We start from the raw sequence: 21,036 nt of genomic DNA on the forward strand, positions 1-21,036 counted from the left end.
GGGGATCATGCTCTGCTTCAGTATGTCACAGTACATGTTGGCATTCATGGTTCCCTCAATGAACTGTAGCTCCCCAGTGCCGGCAGCACTCATGCAGCCCCAGACCATGACATTGCCACCACCATGCTTGACTGTAGGCAAGACACACTTGTCTTTGTTCTCCTCCTGTGTCTTTTCTTCAGCGTTGTCACATGAAAAGATATAATATATTTACAAAAATGTGAGGGGTGTACTCACTTTTTTGAGATACTGTATCTACTGACTCTTGATTTGCTCTATGAGCTTGTTTTAACATTTGAGAGATCGTACTTTACCCTACGATCTATTGCGTTTGATACCTTATGCTTGTAAAACATGTATGCAAGACTGTATTGTTTATTTTTTCAATCATTAAAGCGGAGTTCCGGCCTATTTTGCAAATTTGGTGATTCCTGGAGTGCTCGCTATGCTGATCAACAATTGGGCATTTTCAATTTTTTTTGGGGGTCCCTTACCTTATTTTCAGGGCATTTTTGATAGTACTTCCTCCTTCTCCCCCCTCTGTGGCCACGGCCACCGACATCACTTCCACCTTTGCATTGCATCCTGGGAGCTGTTTGTCATTACTCCCAGGAGGGCTGTGTGACGAGACCCTTGCTCGCTCGCTTCCGCTCTCCCTACACTCCTCTGCTTCTAGTGAGTCAGCTTGCAGATCGCAACGTCTGATGGTTCGGTCAACCAAGGCTCCGGGATCCGAACTACAGCTATGTGCCTTTCGGAATCCATTAGAACAAACACCAGGCAGGCTGTATGTAATTTCAAACAGGAAGACATTTTATTGGAAGTACACAGCACACTTTTATACAGAATTTGGAACATCATGCCCCCAACAACCGCTTTCCCATTGGTCAATTGCAAAGTACATGTCGTTCTCCTTCAGGTCCTCCTTAGCCATGCAAATGAGGACTTGAAAATGAGTCAGCAGGGATTGGTCCGATAGCTTGAGTAGAAGGACTGTTACAGTATGTGTAATGAGACAGAAACCCCCAGGGGTCAATGAATGTACACAATAGCCAGACACAGAACAATGGTTCCATAACGAGCCCCCAATACACATTACTCTGAGTGTCAATACATCCCTTAGCAGACAACAGGTGGGTTCATTAGCACACCCGACAATAGGTGAATGGAAAGCCACCTCAGACAAAAGCAACATTGTTAGACAGTCAGTCTCCTCATTGAACTTCCTGGGATGACCATATTAGGAGTTGTACTTCCTGGTCAGAGACCTCATGGCAAATGGGAACAAATCTCAATATTTCTACATGGAGACCTTGCTGACAAATATGAAGCAATCCAAACCATCACCCATCTGTCCTTAAATTCCAGTGACGGTGAACACCGTCACAGGCTGGGATCAGGAAGAACTCCCAGAACACTCCCTGGAATCAGGAAGAAGGACACAGCAGATTACACTGCGGCTTCAGATGCCCACATCCAAGATGGCCGCCCCCAGACAGTGTTTTTAAAAGTAAGATTTTGACTAAAATCCAATACTATACACCTTGTAAGTATGAGAATAGCGGTTCTGTAAAGGGCAATGGATTAGTATTATAGGGGTATTTTTAGTTAAAAAAGGTAATTGAGGCCGGAACTCCGCTTTAAGGGTGAGTTTACCATAGGGCTGGATCATCTCCGGTTGATATTTTCTAGGTTTCCTCATTCATACGTGGTGGGATGAGTAATAAAGAAAGTTCTCTATGTCCAGACCGATTCTGACGATGACACCAGCTGGTGCTCATACATATTTCTCACTTTTGGGGGCCAATTAATTCCCTCCGGCAAACCTGGAAACCATTTCCTGGCTGATGGAGCATGACCTAATTAAGGAAAAATGTGATGCAGTTATTGAAAGTCAGCATAAACCGTACCATGTATTACGTTTTATCTCAGTTTTTGTTGATTTTACGCTGACCCAGGAATCTGCAGATACTTGTGTAGCACATTCTCCACCAAGGCTGTAAGGTGTGGGAGAATTCAATATACTGAACAGATGACTCCATATCCTGCACCAAATCCCTTAGGGGCACGCAGCTAAAAGGTGGATTAGACTTCCAAGAAACTTTTATATACTGACCTGCCAGAGGACTTGTAAAATCATTTTTATTAACTCTTTTTATTAACATTTAAAGGATGTAACAACTGTTATCTTGTTATACACTCACCGGCCATTTTATTAGGTACACCTTGCTAGTAGTGGGTTGGACCCCCTTTTGCCTTCATTCTTGGTGGAATAGATTTAGCAAGGTGTTGGAAACGTTCCTCAGAGATTTTTGTCCATAGTGACATGATAGCATCACACAGTTGCTGCAGATTTATCGGCTGCACATCCATGATGCATATCTCCTGTTCCACCACATCATAAAGGTGCTCTATTGGATGAGATGTGGTGAGTGTGGAGGCCATTGGAGTACAGTGACCTGATCTGGTGAGTGTGGAGGCCATTGGAGTACAGTGACCTGATCTGGTGAGTGTGGAGGCCATTGGAGTACAGTGACCTGATCTGGTGAGTGTGGAGGCCATTGGAGTACAGTGACCTGATCTGGTGAGTGTGGAGGCCATTGGAGTACAGTGACCTGATCTGGTGAGTGTGGAGGCCATTGGAGTACAGTGACCTGATCTGGAGAGTGTGGAGCCTACCGAGGAAGTCAATGCTTATGGGCTGACGTAACGCGTATAGGGGGCGGAGCCTGCATGCCTGACATTATATCCTCTCAAGACTAGCATCCTGGATTGTTTGATACCGAATCTTTTATGCTGATTTTATCATTCATTGATAAAAGTGCAACTTTAATAAATACCTGGATTTAGTTATTATACGGAGAGCACTAGATTTGTTCCTTTATCTCTCTATGTATGTATCGGACCAATTTTGGATCTGAGCAATCTTCCATATATCCATTGATGTTACCATCTCGTGCATACCCCATTAGAGGGAACAAGCTGTTTTACACCCTTGGTGATGCGGGGGTCAAAATGTGAGGTGAGAGGCCACATTTACTGGTGAAGGGTTGGTGAGCACAGTCACTGTCAAGCACTGAAGATTTTTTCACTGGTTTCTGTGGACTCTTTATTTTTCACCTGGAAGCACTTCTTACCACTTTGTATTTAAGTGTTATTATAGATTTGGCGCAACACTGTTTTGGTTTTTCTATATTTGAGTGTGGAGGCCATTGGAGTACAGTGACCAGATCTGGTGAGTGTGGAGGCAATTGGAGTACAGTGACCGAATCTAGTGAGTGTAGAGGCCATTGGAGTACAGTGACCAGATCTGGTGAGTGTGGAGGCCATTGGAGTACAGTGACCTTATCTGGTGAGTGTGGAGGCTAGTGGAGTACAGTGACTGGATCTGGTGAGTGTGGAGGCCATTGGAGTACAGTGACCTAATCTAGTGAGTGTAGAGGCCATTGGAGTACAGTGACCTGATCTGGTGAGTGTGGAGGCCATTGGAGTACAGTGACCAGATCTGGTGAGTGTGGAGGCCATTGGAGTATAGTGACCTTATCTGGTGAGTGTGGAGGCTAGTGGAGTACAGTGACCTGATCTGGGGAGTGTGGAGGCCATTGGAGTACAGTGACCTCATTGTCATGGTGAAGAAACCAGTGGTGAGATGATTGGAGCTTTGTGACATGGTACATTATCCTGCTGGAAGGAGCCATCAGAAGAGGGGGACACTGTAGTCATAAAGGGATGGACATGGTCAGCAGCAATACTCAAGTAGGCCATGGCGTTTTTAACCATGCTTAATTGGTACTAAGGGGCCCAAAAGAAAATATCCCCCACACCATTACACCACCACCAGCAGCCTGAACCGTTGATACAAGGCAGGATGGATCCATGCGCTAAATTCTGACTCTACCATCTGAATATCGCAGCTGAAATTGAGACTCATCAGACGTTTTTCCAATCTTTTATTGTCCAATTTTGGTGAGCCTGTGCCAATTGTAGCCTCAATTTCCTGTTCTTAGCTGACAGGAGTGGCATCCGGTGTGGTCTTCTGCTGCTGTAGCCTATCAGCTTCGAGGTTCGATGTGTTGCGCATTCAGAGAAGGTATTCTGCATACCTTGGTTGTAACGAGTGGTTATTTGAGTTACTGTTGCCTTTCTATCAACTGGAACCAGTCTGCCCATTCTCCTCTGACATCAACAAGGCATTTTCCTCCACACAACTGCCGCTCACTGGATATTTTCTCTTTTTTTTGGACCATTCTCTGTAAACCCGAGAGATGGTTGCGTGTGAAAATCCCAGAAATACTCAGACCAGCCGTTCAAAGCCACTTAAAGTAGAACTTTAGGCAAAACTTTTTTTTCATTTTGGATAGAGTAAGGGAGGGTCAGATTTTTCTATACAATCTGTGTCCAGTGCAGATTTTTCTTCACTTCCTGTCCCATAGCTAGACAGGAAGTGAGAGGAAATCCCTCCAAACTAGGAGAATTCCTTTTCTTTCCCATTCTGATGCTCGGTTTGAACTTCAACAAGTCGTCTTCACCACGTCTAGATGCCTAAATGCATTGAGTTGCTGCCATGTGATTGGCTGATTAGCAATTTGTGTTACCAAGCAATTGAACAGGTGTACTGAATAAAGTGGCCAGTGAGTGTTTATTCAATCCTTTCAATTTACTTTCCTGGGAAAGGAAAAATGAAGTAGGAAATCATAGCTAGGTGGGTCTTTTTCTGTCCTATTATTTACTCTTTTTGGGAAAAAAAAAAATGTATACCAGAGGCGGAGCTTGAAGCTTGTGTGCCCCCGATGTAAAAGTTGACCTGGGGCCCCCCGGCGCCTCTACCGCGTGCCAAGAAACTCCAGGTTGCTAAAGAGTTTATTCAGCTCTTCATTTACATATTTAGAGGGTAATTCAAAAGATTTTGGAGAAACTTTCCTAATTTTGACATATCTCTCCAATTATTTTAAATACCCTGAAGCAGGGGGGTGGGCAAACTTTGATAGGTCGATCATGAAAAAGGTCGAAGATCACCGGGGGATTGGCACCTTGTTTTCTCCTGTTCTTTGGGACTCAGCTGATCATAGAGCAGGGTAAAGGGCCAATCACAGCGGGCCCTTTACAATGTGATCAGCTGTCAGCCAATGACAGCGGATCACGGAAGTAAACAGAAGCTGGTTACTGGCCTAACAGTGTCCATCAGTGCCAGTTTTACCTTTGGTGAAATATTAGGGGTCAACTGGAGGGCCATAGTTTGAAAACCTCTGAATTCGAGGGACATCGATCCCCTTAAGTGTCTCCAGTGCTGCTAATCAGTGCCCACTAGTGCCACCTGTTGGTGCCCACCACTGTCTCCTGATCAGTGCCCATCAGTGCTGCCTAACAGTGTCCATCAGTGCCAGTTTTACCTTTGGTGAAATATCAGGGGTCAACTGGAGGGCCATAGTTTGAAGACCCCTGTATTAGAGGGACATCGATCCCCCTAAGTGCCCTCCAGTGGGGAAATATCAGGGGTCAACTGGAGGGCCATAGTTTGAAGACCCCTGAATTAGAGGGACATCGATCCCCCTAAGTGCCCTCCAGTGCTGCTAATCAGTGCCCAATAGTGCCACCTGTTAGTGCCCATAACGGCCTCCTTATCAGTGCCCACCAGTGCCACCTAACAGTGTCCATCAGTGCCAGTTTTACCTTTGGTGAAATATCAGGGGTCAACTGGAGGGCCATAGTTTGAAGACCCCTGTATTAGAGGGACATCGATCCCCCTAGTGCCCTCCAACGGTGAAATATCCGGGGTCATCTGGAGGGCCATAGTTTGAAGACCCCTGTATTAGAGGGACATCGATCCCCCTAAGTGCCCTCCACTGCTGCTAATCAGTGCCCACTAGTGCCACCTGTTAGTGCCCACCACTGCCTCCTGATCAGTGCCCACCAGTGCCGCCTAACAGTGTCCATCAGTGCCAGTTTTACCTTTGGTGAAATATCAGGGGTCAACTGGAGGGCCATAGTTTGAAGACCCCTGAATTAGAGGGACATCGATCCCCCTAAGTGCCCTCCACTGCTGCTAATTAGTGCCCACTAGTGCCACCTGTTAGTGCCCACCACTGCCTCCTGATCAGTGTTCACCAGCGCCACCTAACAGTGTCCATCAGTGCCAGTTTTACCTTTGGTGAAATATCAGTGGTCAACTGGAGGGCCATAGTTTGAAGACCCCTGTATTAGAGGGACATCGATCCCCCTAAGTGCCCTCCAGTGGTGAAATATCAGGGGTCAACTGGAGGGCCATAGTTTGAAGATCCCTGTATTAGAGGGACATCTATCCCCCTAAGTTCCCGCCAGTGCTGCTAATCAGTGCCCATTAGTGCCCACCACTGCCTCCTGATCAGTGCCCATCAGTGCCCGCCTAACAGTGTCCATCAGTGCTAGTTTTACCTTTGGTGAAATATCAGGTGTCTAAACAGACCCCTAATATCTCACATTTGAGACAGAAAGGAGATTGAGGACACAACCTCAGCTGCACAAAATGAATAGACAAGAATAGCTCTGTAAAGAGCTTCCTATTCATTCACAAACTGAAGCATAGTAAACAGTTTTTCTCTGCTTCAGTTATGAATGGACAAAGGAGCGATTGGTACCGATCACTCGCTGTGTTCATTCAGAAAATTAAAATAACATATTTACTGGCCCCTTCCCCCGCTCTCTATCCTGAAGATTCCCCCCACAGCAAGAGAGGGGGAAGCTGGCAGCTCTACAGGGGACCAGGAGAGAACACAACGGGGCCTGGATAGTAAAAATAAGAGTAACCGGGACAGGAGGGGGCGGCATATACTGGAACTGAGCCTCTCCATTTTCCTCCTGCAGCCGCTGAATCCCAGTGGGAAGGAGAGGAGGAGAAGCAGGTTTCCAGCAGCTGCAGGCGATAAATGGAGCGGATCAGTTCCTGTAGTGGCGGCTGGTGCTCCATGGGCCCGGGGGGGGGGGGGGGCGGCGTAGTGATATTCATGCGCCAATATTCATTCGCTATTGTCACACAACTGGGTGGCCTCAGGGCGCAGTGCTCTGCGCCCCGCTCCCACCCTTTTTTGAAGCCTTTTAGAGCCTCTGGCTCTAGTCACGTGCTTCAAAAAAACAAAAAAAAACCCCAATGGAATCCATGCGTCCGGCGCCCTGCATGTAGATTAGGGGGCCGGATGCATGGATGGGGGGGGGGGTCGGCGCCCCCAATGGACGGGCTGCCACTGGGTTCCTGTATATGCCACACCTCCTGTCCAGGTGTAAAATGGAATGTGATAGGGAGGTCGCAAGGACCCGGGTCAACATTGTGATGCTATGCCAGTGCCTTATATTGTTGTTAAAGCACAATTGAACTTTCAAGTTGAATCCCCTAAATATATTCTGGGTGCATCGAATCAAAAGGTGTGAAAAGTCTTGGGCCAGTTCGCGGTGCGGGAAATGCACATGAAACACTCTTTTCCTGAACCGCGTTCAAAATGGTACTGCCTTTGCGATCTGCTAAAGGGGCCAATACATTGTTAACGCCACCCAAGACGCAGAGCCCAAACTCAAAGTGTTGGCTGGCACCAGATCACATGGTACCGCAGTACCATGCAATTTGGTGTTGGGCATTTTTCAAAAGTTGTGCATGCACTACTTTTTGTGTGTTCCGGTGCGATTTCCAGCCCATTCAGAGGAAAGGGCTGCAGGGGAACGTGCAGGAATCGCACAGGAATGCCTTCCATTCTGGTGTGAACCAGCCCTGTTTGTTTTCTACGTTCACCCATGCTAAAACCATCTCTTTGCAATCAACGTATCATGTTCTATTCTTCTTTTACAGGAAAGTTGGAACTGCCTGACCCCACTTTACTGGTGGAGACCTTTTTAAAAAGGCGCCAATTCATCCCCGACCCGCAGCGCACGAACCTCATGTTTTCCTTCTTCGCCCAGCATTTTACCCATCAGTTCTTTAAGACGTATGGAAGGATGGGGCGAGGGTTCATTAAAGGATTTGGTCATGGGGTAAGTTGCACTTTTCTTTCTCTACATTCCACTTAAGACCTCCGTGGGGGGATGAGAAAATGAGCAATTAATCTTCAGATAAGATCCTTGACATCCCTTAGCAAGCAGACCTCCCTGTTAGTGCCTCCTTTACGGTCGGGTGCAGTGATCCTGCACTGATGGGTGTGCCTGAGTAACTGCCAGGTAGAGTTGAAACTTGAAAGTCTGGCATGCAGTTAATTAACCTAATCTGGGCTGACTGCTAAGATACCATCTAATTGGTGCTAGAAAGTTTAAGCTATTCTGGGCATGCTTCTCATTCCTATAGCATCTTCCGGATTTGCTTGAAGGACCCCGTGGACATTAGATGCCTATCATTCCTTCATTTGCAATTCAGATTATGAGTGTAACATCTATAGGGTAGCAGTGACCATGGCAACTGGAAAGAAAGGCTATGAAAGTACAATGACTATCGCAACTGTTGCCCCTTGGCTGCAAGAAGGCTATTAAAGAACATTTAAACCAGGGGCGTAACTACAGGGGTTGCAGGGGTTGCAATTGCAACCGGGCCCCATGTTTAAGGGGGCCTGTGCCCCCTTCCCTCTCCTGCTGGCTGCTGCAGGGGATTTGTCACAATAGAGAACCAGGAAGGGGTTGGTAAATATGTAATTTACCAGTTCCTTCCTTTAATGAATAGACAGAGTCATAGTCAGTGACTTTGTAAAAAAAATAAAATAAAAATGATAAAAAATAATACAATTTAAATACCAAAAAAAATAAAAACTACTGACACCAGTGGGTGAACTTCCAGGATCGCAAAGGTCACACTTGCAACCGGGCCCTGGCATTCCACCACCGAGGGGAGGCCCCAAGATGGCAGGAAGGGGGCCCACTGCAGAACTTGTGAAAGGGTCCCGCTGCGGGACTGTAATAAAGGGCCCCGCAACAAGAGTAAAGGGTCCCAGGATCAGTGGGAAGAGCCCCAGGCTTGAAGGGCAGGGCCCTGGTCAGGAGTCCGGGGGGGGCCCTTCATGGTTTCTTGCACCGGGGCCCTGAAGGTTCTAGTTACGCCTCTGATTTAAACCCTAACAATGATCTTCTTATATTTGCCCTTTTGGTCTGTTATATATACTGTATGGGATGCCAGGGATGGGTCCTAGTAGTAGATGTGTCGAAATTGTTTAGGTTGTGGTCCCCTTAAGAGATTACTCAAGGATTCTCACCCATGCAGGGTAAGTCGATAAACATGGAAAACTGATTTGCAGTGTTCCCAGGAATAAAAAGTTCTGATATAGGGAGGCTTGGGGAAATCTTGGGTGGGAAAGAGCCTACAGCCCTTACTAGAGGTACCTTGTACTGGAAAGGGTTAACCTGCCTGCGAGAGAGGTATGAAAGGGGGCAGGAAGCAATCAGTAGGTGTCCATGAAGTGTTGCATGGAATAGGACACGGTAGTGAGGGAGCTGCTGGGCTATTCTGACCATTCCTGGAGTGGGCGAGGACTTTAAACCCTGTTGTGAGACAAGTGTATGCTGGTGGTGAGCCAAAGTTTTGGTTTCAGTAGGGCAGTGGAGAGTTTCAGCAGGGCAGAGGTTGATGTCAGTCGGCAGGGGCAGACTGGCAACCTTCAGCCCAGGGGGCAAGTACAAACCAGAGGCCCATGGTGCAGTGGCTTGGCCTGCTCCCCCTCTCCCTCTTCTTGTCCTCCTCCTGACCCCCTTTCCAGGCTCCAGGTACTCTTTACTCACCAACTGTACCTGGGTTCCCAACCTGGCCAGCAGGGGGTGGTTAGGGGGAGTTGGGACAGCTCAGGTGGGGCTTGCCAGGGGAGGAGAGTCTCAAGTGGGGCATGGAACCGGCCTCTGCTCAGACACAATCTTTACCATCCCACACTTCTTCATCCCGGACTCAGTAGGTCAGTGGCAGAGACTTTTTACTTCTCTTCACCAGGAATCTTTTAAGCATGTCTGTGGCAGAAGCAGTGCAGCCTTTTTACAGGACATCAGAGCGGCCCAGGGGGCAATTTGCCCCCTGGCCCAGTCCTCCCCTGTCAGTCGGGCAGTGGACAGTGCCATCAGTCTTATTTTTAAACCCTGTTGTGAGAAAAGGGTTTGCTGGTGGTAAGCCAAAGTTTTTGGTTTCTACCAGAGTTTTGTGTCAGTAAGGCAATGGGCGGTTTCAACAGAGCAGAGGTTGGTGTCAGCACTCTTTCATTTTTAAACCCTGTTGTGAGAAAAGGTTATGCTGGTGGTGAGCCAAAGTTTTGGTTTCTACCAGAGTTCTCTTTCAGCAGGGCGGAGGTTGGTGTCAGTAAGGCAGTTGACGGTGCCTGCAGTCTTTTAATTTTAAACCCTGTTGTGAGACAAGTGTATGCTGGTGGTGAGCCAAAGTTTTTGGTTTCTACCAGAGTTTTGTGTCAGTAGGGCAGTGGACAGTTTTAGCAGGGCAGAGGTTGATGTCAGTAGGGCAGTGGTTGTTATTTTTAAAAACAAAGGGATGTGTTGGGCGCTTGTGCCGTAGGATGGGTCCCCAATTAGGTGGAAGAGTGGGGAACTGTCAGGACTTCTAAGTTGTGCAGTGTTCCGGTGCCATCACGGAGGGCAGCGCTGTTTACAGGCAGAAGCAGAGATCCCGCTGGCACACAAGAAAAAGGACAGGCGCTGCTGAGTGTAGCAGTAAAAATTTAATTGCATGACATTAATTAAAACTTACATTAAGGTAGGTGCTTGTCCTCATAGCTCCTAAATCCCTTCATGTACGTGGTACTTCCCCCCCCAGGCCAACCAGCACCCGGGAGATGACGATACCAAGGGAAGCCAATGGGGGGAGCCGGGTCAAGCTTAGACAGCAGTGAATATAATTAGCCTTTATATGACCGCGTTATGCGAGTCTTCTCTATCGCCTGAGGAAGGAGCTTTGTACGCATGCTCCGAAACGCGTTACGTCATCATTGGTAGACTTGCGGTTCACCGCTGTCTAAGCTTGACCCCGGCTCCCCCCATTGGCTTCCCCTGGTATCGTCATCTCCCGGCTGCTGGTCGGCCTGAGGGCGGAAGTACCACGTACATGAAGGGATTTAGGAGCTATGAGGACAAGCACCTACCTTAATGTAAGTTTTTATTAATGTCATGCAATTACATTTTCACTGCTGCACTCAGCGGCGCCTGTCCTTTTTCTTGTCTTTTATTTTTAAACCCTGTTGTGAACCCTGTTGTGAGACAAGTGTATGCTGGTGGTGAGCCAAAGTTTTGGTTTCTACCACAGTTTTGTTTCAGTAGGGTAGTGGAGAATTTCAGCAGGGCAGAGGTTGGTGTCAGTAAGGCAGTGGACGGTGCCAGCAGTTTTTAATTTTTAAACCCTGTTGTGAGACAAGCATATGCTGGTGGTGAGCCAAAGTTATGGTTTCTACCAGAGTTTTGTGTCAGTAGGGCAGGGGACAGTTTCAGCAGAGCAGAGGTTGATGTCAGTAGGGCAGTGGCCGGTGTCAGCAGACTTTATTTTTAAACTCTGTTGCGAGACAAGTGTATGCTATGGCGCTTTGCCACTGCATGGAACCGAACGGTTCGGCTCGCTTTTGTGCTTTTCCACTGCTGGTACCGCATGGTACGGTGTAGGAACGGTTCGGTACGGTACGGTACGGCTGCGCTTTTCCACTGCATGGAACCAAACGGTGCGGCTCTCTAAAACAGTACCACCTCGATTGTGGTTCCAAGAGGTACCATACCCGGTACCATATCCCACAATCCTTTGCATGCAGTCACTACTAGCCACTGATTGGTCAGAGAATCCCACCCACCCCGTTGTTATCCCACCCACTTAACTTTAGTACTACTTTAGTGGAAAAGCAAACCATACCGTACCGAACCGTTCCAACACCGTACCATGCTGTACCAGCAGTGGAAAAGCAAACCGGGCCAAGCAGGGCCGAGTAGAGCCGAGCCGGTACTTGCAGTGGAAATGTGCCACTAGTGAGCCAAACTTTTGGTTTCTACCAGAGTTTTGTGTCAGGAGGGCAGTGGACAGTTTTAGCAGGGCAGAGGTTGCTAACACCGTTCACTGCCCTACTGACATCAACTTCTTTCCTGCTGAAACTGTCCACTGCCCTAATGGCACAAAACTCTGGGAGAAACCAAAACTTTGGCTCACCACCAGCATACAGTTGTCTTACAACAAGGTTTAAAAATAAAAGACCGCTGACACCAACCTCTGCCATGTTGGCACTGTCCCCTGCCCTACTGACATCAACCTCTGCCCTGCTTAAACTGACCACTGCCCTACTGACACAAAACTCTGGTAGAAACCAAAACTTTGGCTCACCACCAGCATTCCAGTGTTAAAAAATAAAACGACTGCTGACACATTATCCACTGCCCTACTGACATCAGTCTTTTATTTTTAAACCCTGTTGTGAGACAAGTGTATGCTGGTGGTGAGCCAAAGTTTTGGTTTCTACCAGAGTTTTTGGACTGTTTTGTTTGTTTAATGCTGAAGATAAGCTGTTTTGCTTGCCTTAGAGAAATAAAAGCTGTTTGTTTTTACAAAGACATGGCTGGCTAGTGATCCAGACCCCCAAAATTTCACAATATACCATTGGAAGTGTTTTTTTACTACTGTATGTCTGTCCAATAAGTGCAACAAAATACTTGTTAATCATGTCAGAAATTCAGGACGGTCCTGTGCCTGCTTCCTGTTTTAGCTCAAGTCGGGGAATTAACTAAGTTTCCTTCGCCATTCTGGCATAACTGTCAGAAATAGCACGAGCGCCATAATAACAGAGCAGATAGACCTGCTTTAGGTCTACCTGTGCCAGTTTCTATTTCGGAGTGAAATAGAAACTAGTGCAGTTCTGGACCTGATTAACATAGGTAATGCAGCATTTTTCTGTACAGAAAACTGCTGCAGATCCCTGCCAGGTGTGACCTTTCTGCTGACAGATTGTACTCCTCTCTCTGCTCGTGCAGTGATTGCATTACACGAGCAGGGCCTACAGAGTTAACACTCTCAGCTGACTGGGGGTGGGGGGGCAGGGAATGGGCAGATAGATTGGAGCAAGCAGATTTTCGTTCTCTGTGCCTCTGCCTGTCACAGCCACAGAAACGTGAACTCATCCTTCCTAATTAACAAAGGGGCTTGCATCGCTTTCGATAATTAGGAGCAATGTCTTCTCCATTTTTTACATTTAGAAGAGCGTTCATGTGAGTGGGACCCGAGAAGAGTGTTGATTTTCCTCTTCCTGGGTCTCCCGCTAGCACTCTTGGCTCATCCTCTTTTCTACATTCCCCCATAGAAAAGGGTAATATGGTTACACAATGCATTTTTTCTGCTGGGGCTGCACAACAATGGAGGAGCAACCGAATATTTAAAAACACAAAAGTATGGTTTTTGCTGTTGCATGTCCCTTCCAAGGCTACACCAAATGGAGATCACCACAGATGCCCAAAAAAATTTACTACAACCACCTCTAACTCCATGGGACCACAAGGGGTATATACGGTGAGGACCCAGATAATTGGAAAAAGTCTTCAACAAACACAGAAGGATTCAGGTCGAAGAGGGGGAGGGAAGGGAGCAGAAAAAGAACAAACTCCCGTCTCCTGTAAATGTTCGTTGGAGCGTGTGGAAGACGTGGGGATACCACTAATGGACCAGCGATACTAAGGTATGGTCAGAATTTGAGATCCAGAGGGTCAGTCCTTCCAAATGCCACACTAACCTCGGTTTTCTAGTGGTATCCCCAGGTCTTCCACATGTTCCAACCTCGGTTTTTTAGTGGTATCCCCAGGTCTTCCACATGTTCCAATCTCGGTTTTCTAGTGGTATTCCCACGTCTTCCACACGCTCCAACCTCGGTTTTCTAGTGGTATCCCCACGTCTTCCACACGCTCCAACCTCGGTTTTCTAGTGGTATCCCCACGTCTTCCACATGCTCCAACCTCGGTTTTCTAGTGGTATCTCGACGTCTTCCACATGCTCCAACCTCGGTTTTCTTGTGGTATCCCCACGTCTTCCATACGCTCCAACCTGGGTTTTCTTGTGGTATTCCCACGTCTTCCACACGCTCCAACCTCGGTTTTCTAGTGGTATCCCCACGTCTTCCACATGCTCCAACCTCGGTTTTCTAGTGGTATCTCCACGTCTTCCACATGCTCCAACCTCGGTTTTCTTGTGGTATCCCCACGTCTTAAATACGCTCCAACCTGGGTTTTCTTGTGGTATCCCCACGTCTTCCACATGCTCCAACCTCGGTTTTCTAGTGGTATCTCCACGTCTTCCACATGCTCCAACCTCGGTTTTCTTGTGGTATCCCCACGTCTTCCATACGCTCCAACCTGGGTTTTCTTGTGGTATCCCCATGTCTTCCATACGCTCCAACCTGGGTTTTCTTGTGGTATCCCCACGTCTTCCACATGCTCCAACCTCGGTTTTCTAGTGGTATCTCCACGTCTTCCACATGCTCCAACCTCGGTTTTCTTGTGGTATCTCCACGTCTTCCATACGCTCCAACCTGGGTTTTCTTGTGGTATCCCCACGTCTTCCACATGCTCCAACCTCGGCTTTCTAGTGGTATCCCCACGTCTTCCACATGCTACAACATCGGTTTTCTAGTGGTATCCCCACGTCTTCCACATGCTCCAGCCTCGGTTTTCTAGTGGTATCCCCACGTCTTCCACATGCTCCAACCTCGGTTTTCTAGTGGTATCCCCAGGTCTTCCACATGTTCCAACCTCGGTTTTCTAGTGGTATTCCCACGTCTTCCACACGCTCCAACCTCGGTTTTCTAGTGGTATCCCCACGTCTTCCACACGCTCCAACCTCGGTTTTCTAGTGGTATCCCCACGTCTTCCACATGCTCCAACCTCGGTTTTCTAGTGGTATCTCCACGTCTTCCACATGCTCCAACCTCGGTTTTCTTGTGGTATCCCCACGTCTTCCATACGCTCCAACCTGGGCTTTCTTGTGGTATCCCCACGTCTTCCACACGCTCCAACCTCGGTTTTCTAGTGGTATCTCCACGTCTTCCACATGCTCCAACCTCGGTTTTCTTGTGGTATCCCCACGTCTTCCATACGCTCCAACCTGGGTTTTCTTGTGGTATCCCCACGTCTTCCACTTGCTCCAACCTCGGTTTTCTAGTGGTATCTCCACGTCTTCCACATGCTCCAACCTCGGTTTTCTTGTGGTATCCCCACGTCTTCCATACGCTCCAACCTGGGTTTTCTTGTGGTATCCCCACGTCTTCCACATGCTCCAACCTCGGTTTTCTAGTGGTATCCCCACGTCTTCCACATGCTACAACATCGGTTTTCTAGTGGTATCCCCACATCTTCCACATGCTCCAACCTCGGTTTTCTAGTGGTATCCCCAGGTCTTCCACATGCTCCAACCTCGGTTTTCTAGTGGTATTCCCACGTCTTCCACACGCTCCAACCTCGGTTTTCTAGTGGTATCCCCACGTCTTCCACATGCTCCAACCTCGGTTTTCTAGTGGTATCCCCACGTCTTCCACATGCTCCAGCCTCGGTTTTCTTGTGGTATCCCCACGTCTTCCATACGCTCCAACCTCGGTTTTCTAGTGGTATCCCCACGTCTTCCACATGCTACAACATCAGTTTTCTAGTGGTATCCCCACGTCTTCCACATGCTCCAGCCTCGGTTTTCTAGTGGTATCCCCACGTCTTCCACATGCTCCAACCTCGGTTTTCTAGTGGTATCCCCAGGTCTTCCACATGCTCCAACCTCGGTTTTCTAGTGGTAGCCCCACATCTTCCACATGCTCCAACCTCAGTTTTCTGGTGGTATCCCCACGTCTTCCACATGCTCCAACCTCGGTTTTCTAGTGGTATCCCCACGTCTTCCACATGCTCCAACCTCAGTTTTCTAGTGGTATCCCCACGTCTTCCACATGCTCCAACCTCAGTTTTCTAGTGGTATCTCCACGTCTTCCACATGCTCCAACCTCGGTTTTCTGGTGGTATCCCCACCTCTTCCACACGCTCCAACCAACATTTACAGGAGATGGGGTGTTTGTTCTTTTCCTGCTCCCTTCCCTCCCCCCTCTTCAACAACCATATAAGGACCTGGGGAGAAGAGAGGAAGAGCCGATGCGGCTGTCATTACAAGGAGCTGAAGGGGACGTTGCCCCCTCCCCCCCCTCCCACCGCCTTCCACGACTTGCCCAAGTCTCCTGTCCCACCGGGAGACCCAGGCAACCAGCCTGCATGGACGCCGAAGACCCGATCAAAGCTGCATTCGGCTCTGATCAGGTCTCCATGTAAAACCCAGAAGTGATGACATGACATCACTTCCGGTTGCTCGGCGCCAGATTAACAAAAATGACAGCATTCAAAACAGCCAAACTTGGTGTTTTGCATACTTTTAAGTGCAGAAGGGAGGTTTGTGGTGTTTTGGACCCCCAGATCTCTCCACAAAAGTACCTGTAACAAAAAAAAAAATGTTTTAAATGCACAAAAATATCTATATGCATTGGCCAAAATATCGGTATCGGCAACGAAAAACCGATATCGGTCGATCACTAATATATATGTCAACCGCTATGGTATGTTATTTTATTGAGCTCATGTATTGTAGTGTCTTTTTATACATCTATGTAAATTAAAATGTATACATTCTTAATCGCTTTGGTGATATTGTCGCTCTAAAAAAATCCCACATCAGGGGGGTCTTGCCTACAGAGTTTCTCAAAACTTTTTGCCACTGCTGTATAGGGGGGGGGGGGGTGTACAGGGGTGGGAGCTGAAGTGGTTAACTCCCCCCCCCCCCCCCTGCTATATTCAAAGCTAAAAAAAAAAAAAAAAGAAAAGTTCTGGCTTTAGAGACACTTTAAATTGCAAATATTATAGTCTAACCAATTTATTTTATTTTTTAGGGTAGAGTAGGGAAAGGTTAGAGATTGTGTTGGGTTTTTATTTATTTTTTCATTATATTTTATAATATATTTTATATAATCCCGTGAGCAACTATGTATAAGGACAATATGTTAATGCTGCTTGCACTGATCACTCCCCTTTACGGTACTGCCTTTGTCCTGGGGGACATTCTGCTTCATTTTCCAAGTAGGGATAATCACCCCAACACCGAGAGCACCACTCTATCCAAAAAAAAAAAAAAAAAAGTTTGGGCTGGACTTTTAATTTAAAGTTCACTTGGAAATTGAGAATTACACTCGCAGTAAATCCGAAGCCTCAGGAAAAACAAGAGAAGCGAGCCCAGCTGTGCTTATATTGAGCGCATGTTTTAACATAATAAAACGTTTCCTGTAAGGAGTATTAAGTCGCCAATACCGGCCAAATATCGCATCCAGCTTACTCCTGTTACATTTTATTTACCTCAACCCGCATTCATTTCCTCTCAGCTTTCAATGCATTGATGGAAATTTGCTTTAATGTCCACCCTGTGTACTTTAGAGAGGGAAAAAAATATGCATTAGAGCAAAAACAGAGGAATTTGCTGCAATAAAAGTAGTTATACTGCAAAAAAACAAAAACAAAAAAAGAGTAGATTATAAATGATCAAAAACTTTTAAGTGCTCTGTCACCATCACCAAATGTTTTTGTGAGTCGGTCAACAATAAGTGGATTCAAATATGCTTGGGACTGGCATAGATCCATACTCAGACAAAAAGGTAAAAAAATTTAATAAAAATAATTTAAAAAAAATATGCATTAGAGCAAAAACAGAGGAATTTGCTGCAATAAAAGTAGATACACTGCAAAAAAATAATAAAAAAGAGTAGATTATAAATTATCAAAAACCTTTAAGTGCCCCGTCACCAACTTTTTAGTGAGTCAGTCAACAATAAGTGGATTCTAACATGCTTGGGACTGGCATAGATCCATACTCAGACAAAAAGGTAAAAAAATAATAATAATAATGATAAATAATTAAAAAAAAATATATGCATTAGAGCAAAAACAGAGGAATTTGCTGCAATAAAAGTAGATACACTGCAAACAAAAAAACCAAAAAAACAAAACCAAAAAAAAAAACAAATAAAAAAACTAAAAAAAGAGTAGATTATAAATTTTCAAAAAACTTTAAGTGCCCTGTGCCAAATTTTTAGAGAGTCAGTCAACAATAACTGGATTCATATATGCTTGGGACTGGCATAGATCCATACTCAGACAAAAAGGTAAAAAAATAATAATAATAATGATAAATAATTAAAAAAAAATGTATGCATTAGAGCAAAAACAGAGGAATTGGCTGCAATAAAAGTAGATGCACTGCAAAAAACAACAACAACAAAAAAAAAGAGTAGATTACAAATTATAAAAAAACCTTTAAGTGCCCCGTCGCCAAATTTCTAGTGAGTCAGTCAACAATACGTGGATTCAAACACGCTTGGGACGGGCATAGATCCATACTTAGACAAATAAATTTATTATAAATAATAATAAATAATAATAATAAAAAAAAAAATATGCATTAGAGCAAAAACAGAGGAATTTGCTGCAATAAAAGTAGATACACTGCAAAAAACAACGACAAAAAAAAGAGTAGATTACAAATTATCAAAAACCTTTAAGTGCCCCGTCGCCAAATTTTTAGTGAGTCAGTCAACAACACGTGGATTCAAACATGCTTGGGACTGGTATAGATCCATACTCAGACAGACGAAAAGGTAAAAAAATAAAATAAAAATAATTAAAAAAAATATGCATTAGAGCAAAAACAGAGGAATTTGCTGCAATAAAAGTATATACACTGCAAAAAAACAAACAAAAAAGAGTAGATTATAAATGACCTTTAAGTGCCCCGTCACCAAATTTTTAGTGAGTCAGTCAACAATAACTGGATTCAAATATGCTTGGGACTGGCATAGATCCATACTCAAACAAAAAGGTAAAAATAATAATAATAAATAATTAAAAAAAAAATGTATGCATTAGAGCAAAAACAGAGGAATTTGCTGCAATAAAAGTAGATACACTACAAAAAACAAAAAAACAAAAAAAAAAAACTAAAAAAAGAGTAGATTATAAATTATCAAAAACCTTTAAGTACCTCGTCACCAACTTTTTAGTGAGTCAGTCAACAATACGTGGATTCAAACATGCTTGGGACTGGCACAGATCCATATTCAGACAAAAAGGTAAAAAAAATAATTAAAAATAATTTTAAAAAATATATGTATTAGAGCAAAAACAGAGGAATTTGCTACAATAAAAGTAGATACACTGCAAAAAACAACAACAACAAAAAAAAAAAAAGAGTAGATTATAAATTATCAAAAACCTTTAAGTGCCCTGTCACCAACTTTTTAGTGAGTCAGTCAACAATATGTGGATTCAAACATGCTTGGGACTGGCATAGATCCATACTCAGACAAAAAGGTAAAAAAGAAATAATAATAAAAAAAAATAATTTAAAAAAAATGTATGCATTAGAGGAAAAAACAGAGGAATTTGCTGCAATAAAAGTAGATACACTGCAAAAAAACAAAACAAAAAAACTAAAAAAAAAAAAATAGATTATAAATGATCAAAAACCTTTAAGTGCCCCATCACCGAATTTGTAGTGAGTCAGTCAACAATAACTGGATTCAAATATGCTTGGGACCTGATCCCCTCGAGGTGGCCGCAGGATCCTCCAGTTCCCCACTTACTGTTGATGCATTGTCAGCGGTTTTGGAGTCTTTTGTATCCCGGGTGGAGGTGGCCTGTCAGGGACGGGGGGCAAGAAAGCGACCCCCGCCTACCCCGATTTCATCTGACACTTCAGATACAGATTCTGAGCCTGTCACTGCAGCTGCAGGTCCCTCTTCTGGGGCTTGTGTCTCGGGTACGGTCTCCTCAGACAGTGAGGAGGACGTTTCTGCCTCCACCATAGCACAAGAAGAAGCGTTGGTGGATGCACTAGTTGTGTCGGTCCGGGAAACCTTAAGTCTTGAGGTTACACCGGCAGAGGTAGCGGATACTGAAATTCCTTTTGGTACTAGCAAGCCTACCAAAATGGCGAAGGTGTTTCCCTTGCCCAAGTGTTTTGGTAATCTAATTAAAGAGGAATGGGGTCGTCCAAAACGAACCCCTGCTATTTCCAAACGCATTGCTAGGCGCTATCCGTTTGAGGAATCCCTCCTTAAAAAATGGACGGTACCACCATTGGTGGATTCACCGATTTCCAGACTAAATAAAGCCACTGTTATCCCGTTGGAGGACGCTCCGTCCTTTAGGGATCCGGTGGATCGTAAGGTGGAAGCGGTATCTCGCTTCATTTTTTCCCTGATAGGGTCAGCCTTTAGGCCAGTGGTTGCCATTGGTTTAGTTTCACAAACATTGACAGAATGGACCAAGTTGTTACACCGTGACCTAGAGGGGAGAAGTATCCCCCCGGCAGTATCGGATTTGCTGGAGCAGATGATACAAGGGCTACAGTTTGTCTGTGACGCCGCTCTGGACGCCACTCCATTGTTGGGGCGTGCATCGATTTCAGCAGTGGTCCTCAGGCGTGTATTGTGGTTAAAGTACTGGTCGGCGGATCAAGGTTCCAAAAAAGCCTTGGCTAATCTTCCCTTTCAAGGGAATCGCCTGTTTGGGGCCACCTTGGATGAGATTATTAAGGATCTCACTGGGGGCAAGAACACTTTTTTGCCACAGACTGCTAAGGGTAAAGGACCTCGTCACAGACGGGGACCTTCCTTTTCCGCTCATAAAAAGTTTTTTCGTTTTTTTGCAGGCGATAAGGCGAAGCCCTCCAAAGCCCCTCCAGGGGGTTTCAAAGGGCGCTGGTTGGGTCAAACAAAAGTCCGGCTCTCCCAGAGCTGAAGATAAAACCACTAAAGCCTGAAGGTGCGCCCCCACCCATCTCTGGGGTGGGGGGACGTCTTCACCAGTTTCCGGATCCATGGCTTTCCAGAATCCAGGACAAATGGGTTCGCGAGGTCATACGGTCAGGATACAAGATCGAGTTTCGATCACTTCCACTGGTGCGATTCTTCCCTTCCAATATTCGACTATCCCCGGATCGATTAAAAGCTTTGCGGGGGGCAGTAACGGATTTGATGCAACAAGGAGTGGTGGTCCACGTTCCTTGGACAGAACATT

At 45.8% G+C, this 21,036-nt stretch overlaps 1 protein-coding gene across 1 annotated transcript in view; it reads left to right on the forward strand.

The window, feature by feature from the left end:
* Window positions 1-21,036, forward strand: part of PTGS1 (prostaglandin-endoperoxide synthase 1) — a gene marked incomplete at its 3' end in the record, with an annotated part of 98,472 nt that overhangs the window by 52,378 nt on the left and 25,058 nt on the right. Inside the window, exon 6 of the mRNA XM_082263286.1 lies at window positions 7,814-7,995. Within this exon, the coding sequence (XP_082119412.1) occupies window positions 7,814-7,995 (182 nt within the window). The remainder of the gene's footprint in view (window positions 1-7,813; window positions 7,996-21,036) is intronic.

This window comes from Pelophylax lessonae, assembly GCF_965119305.1.
Source record: "Pelophylax lessonae genome assembly, chromosome: 7".
Taxonomy (NCBI): Eukaryota; Metazoa; Chordata; class Amphibia; order Anura; family Ranidae; genus Pelophylax; species Pelophylax lessonae.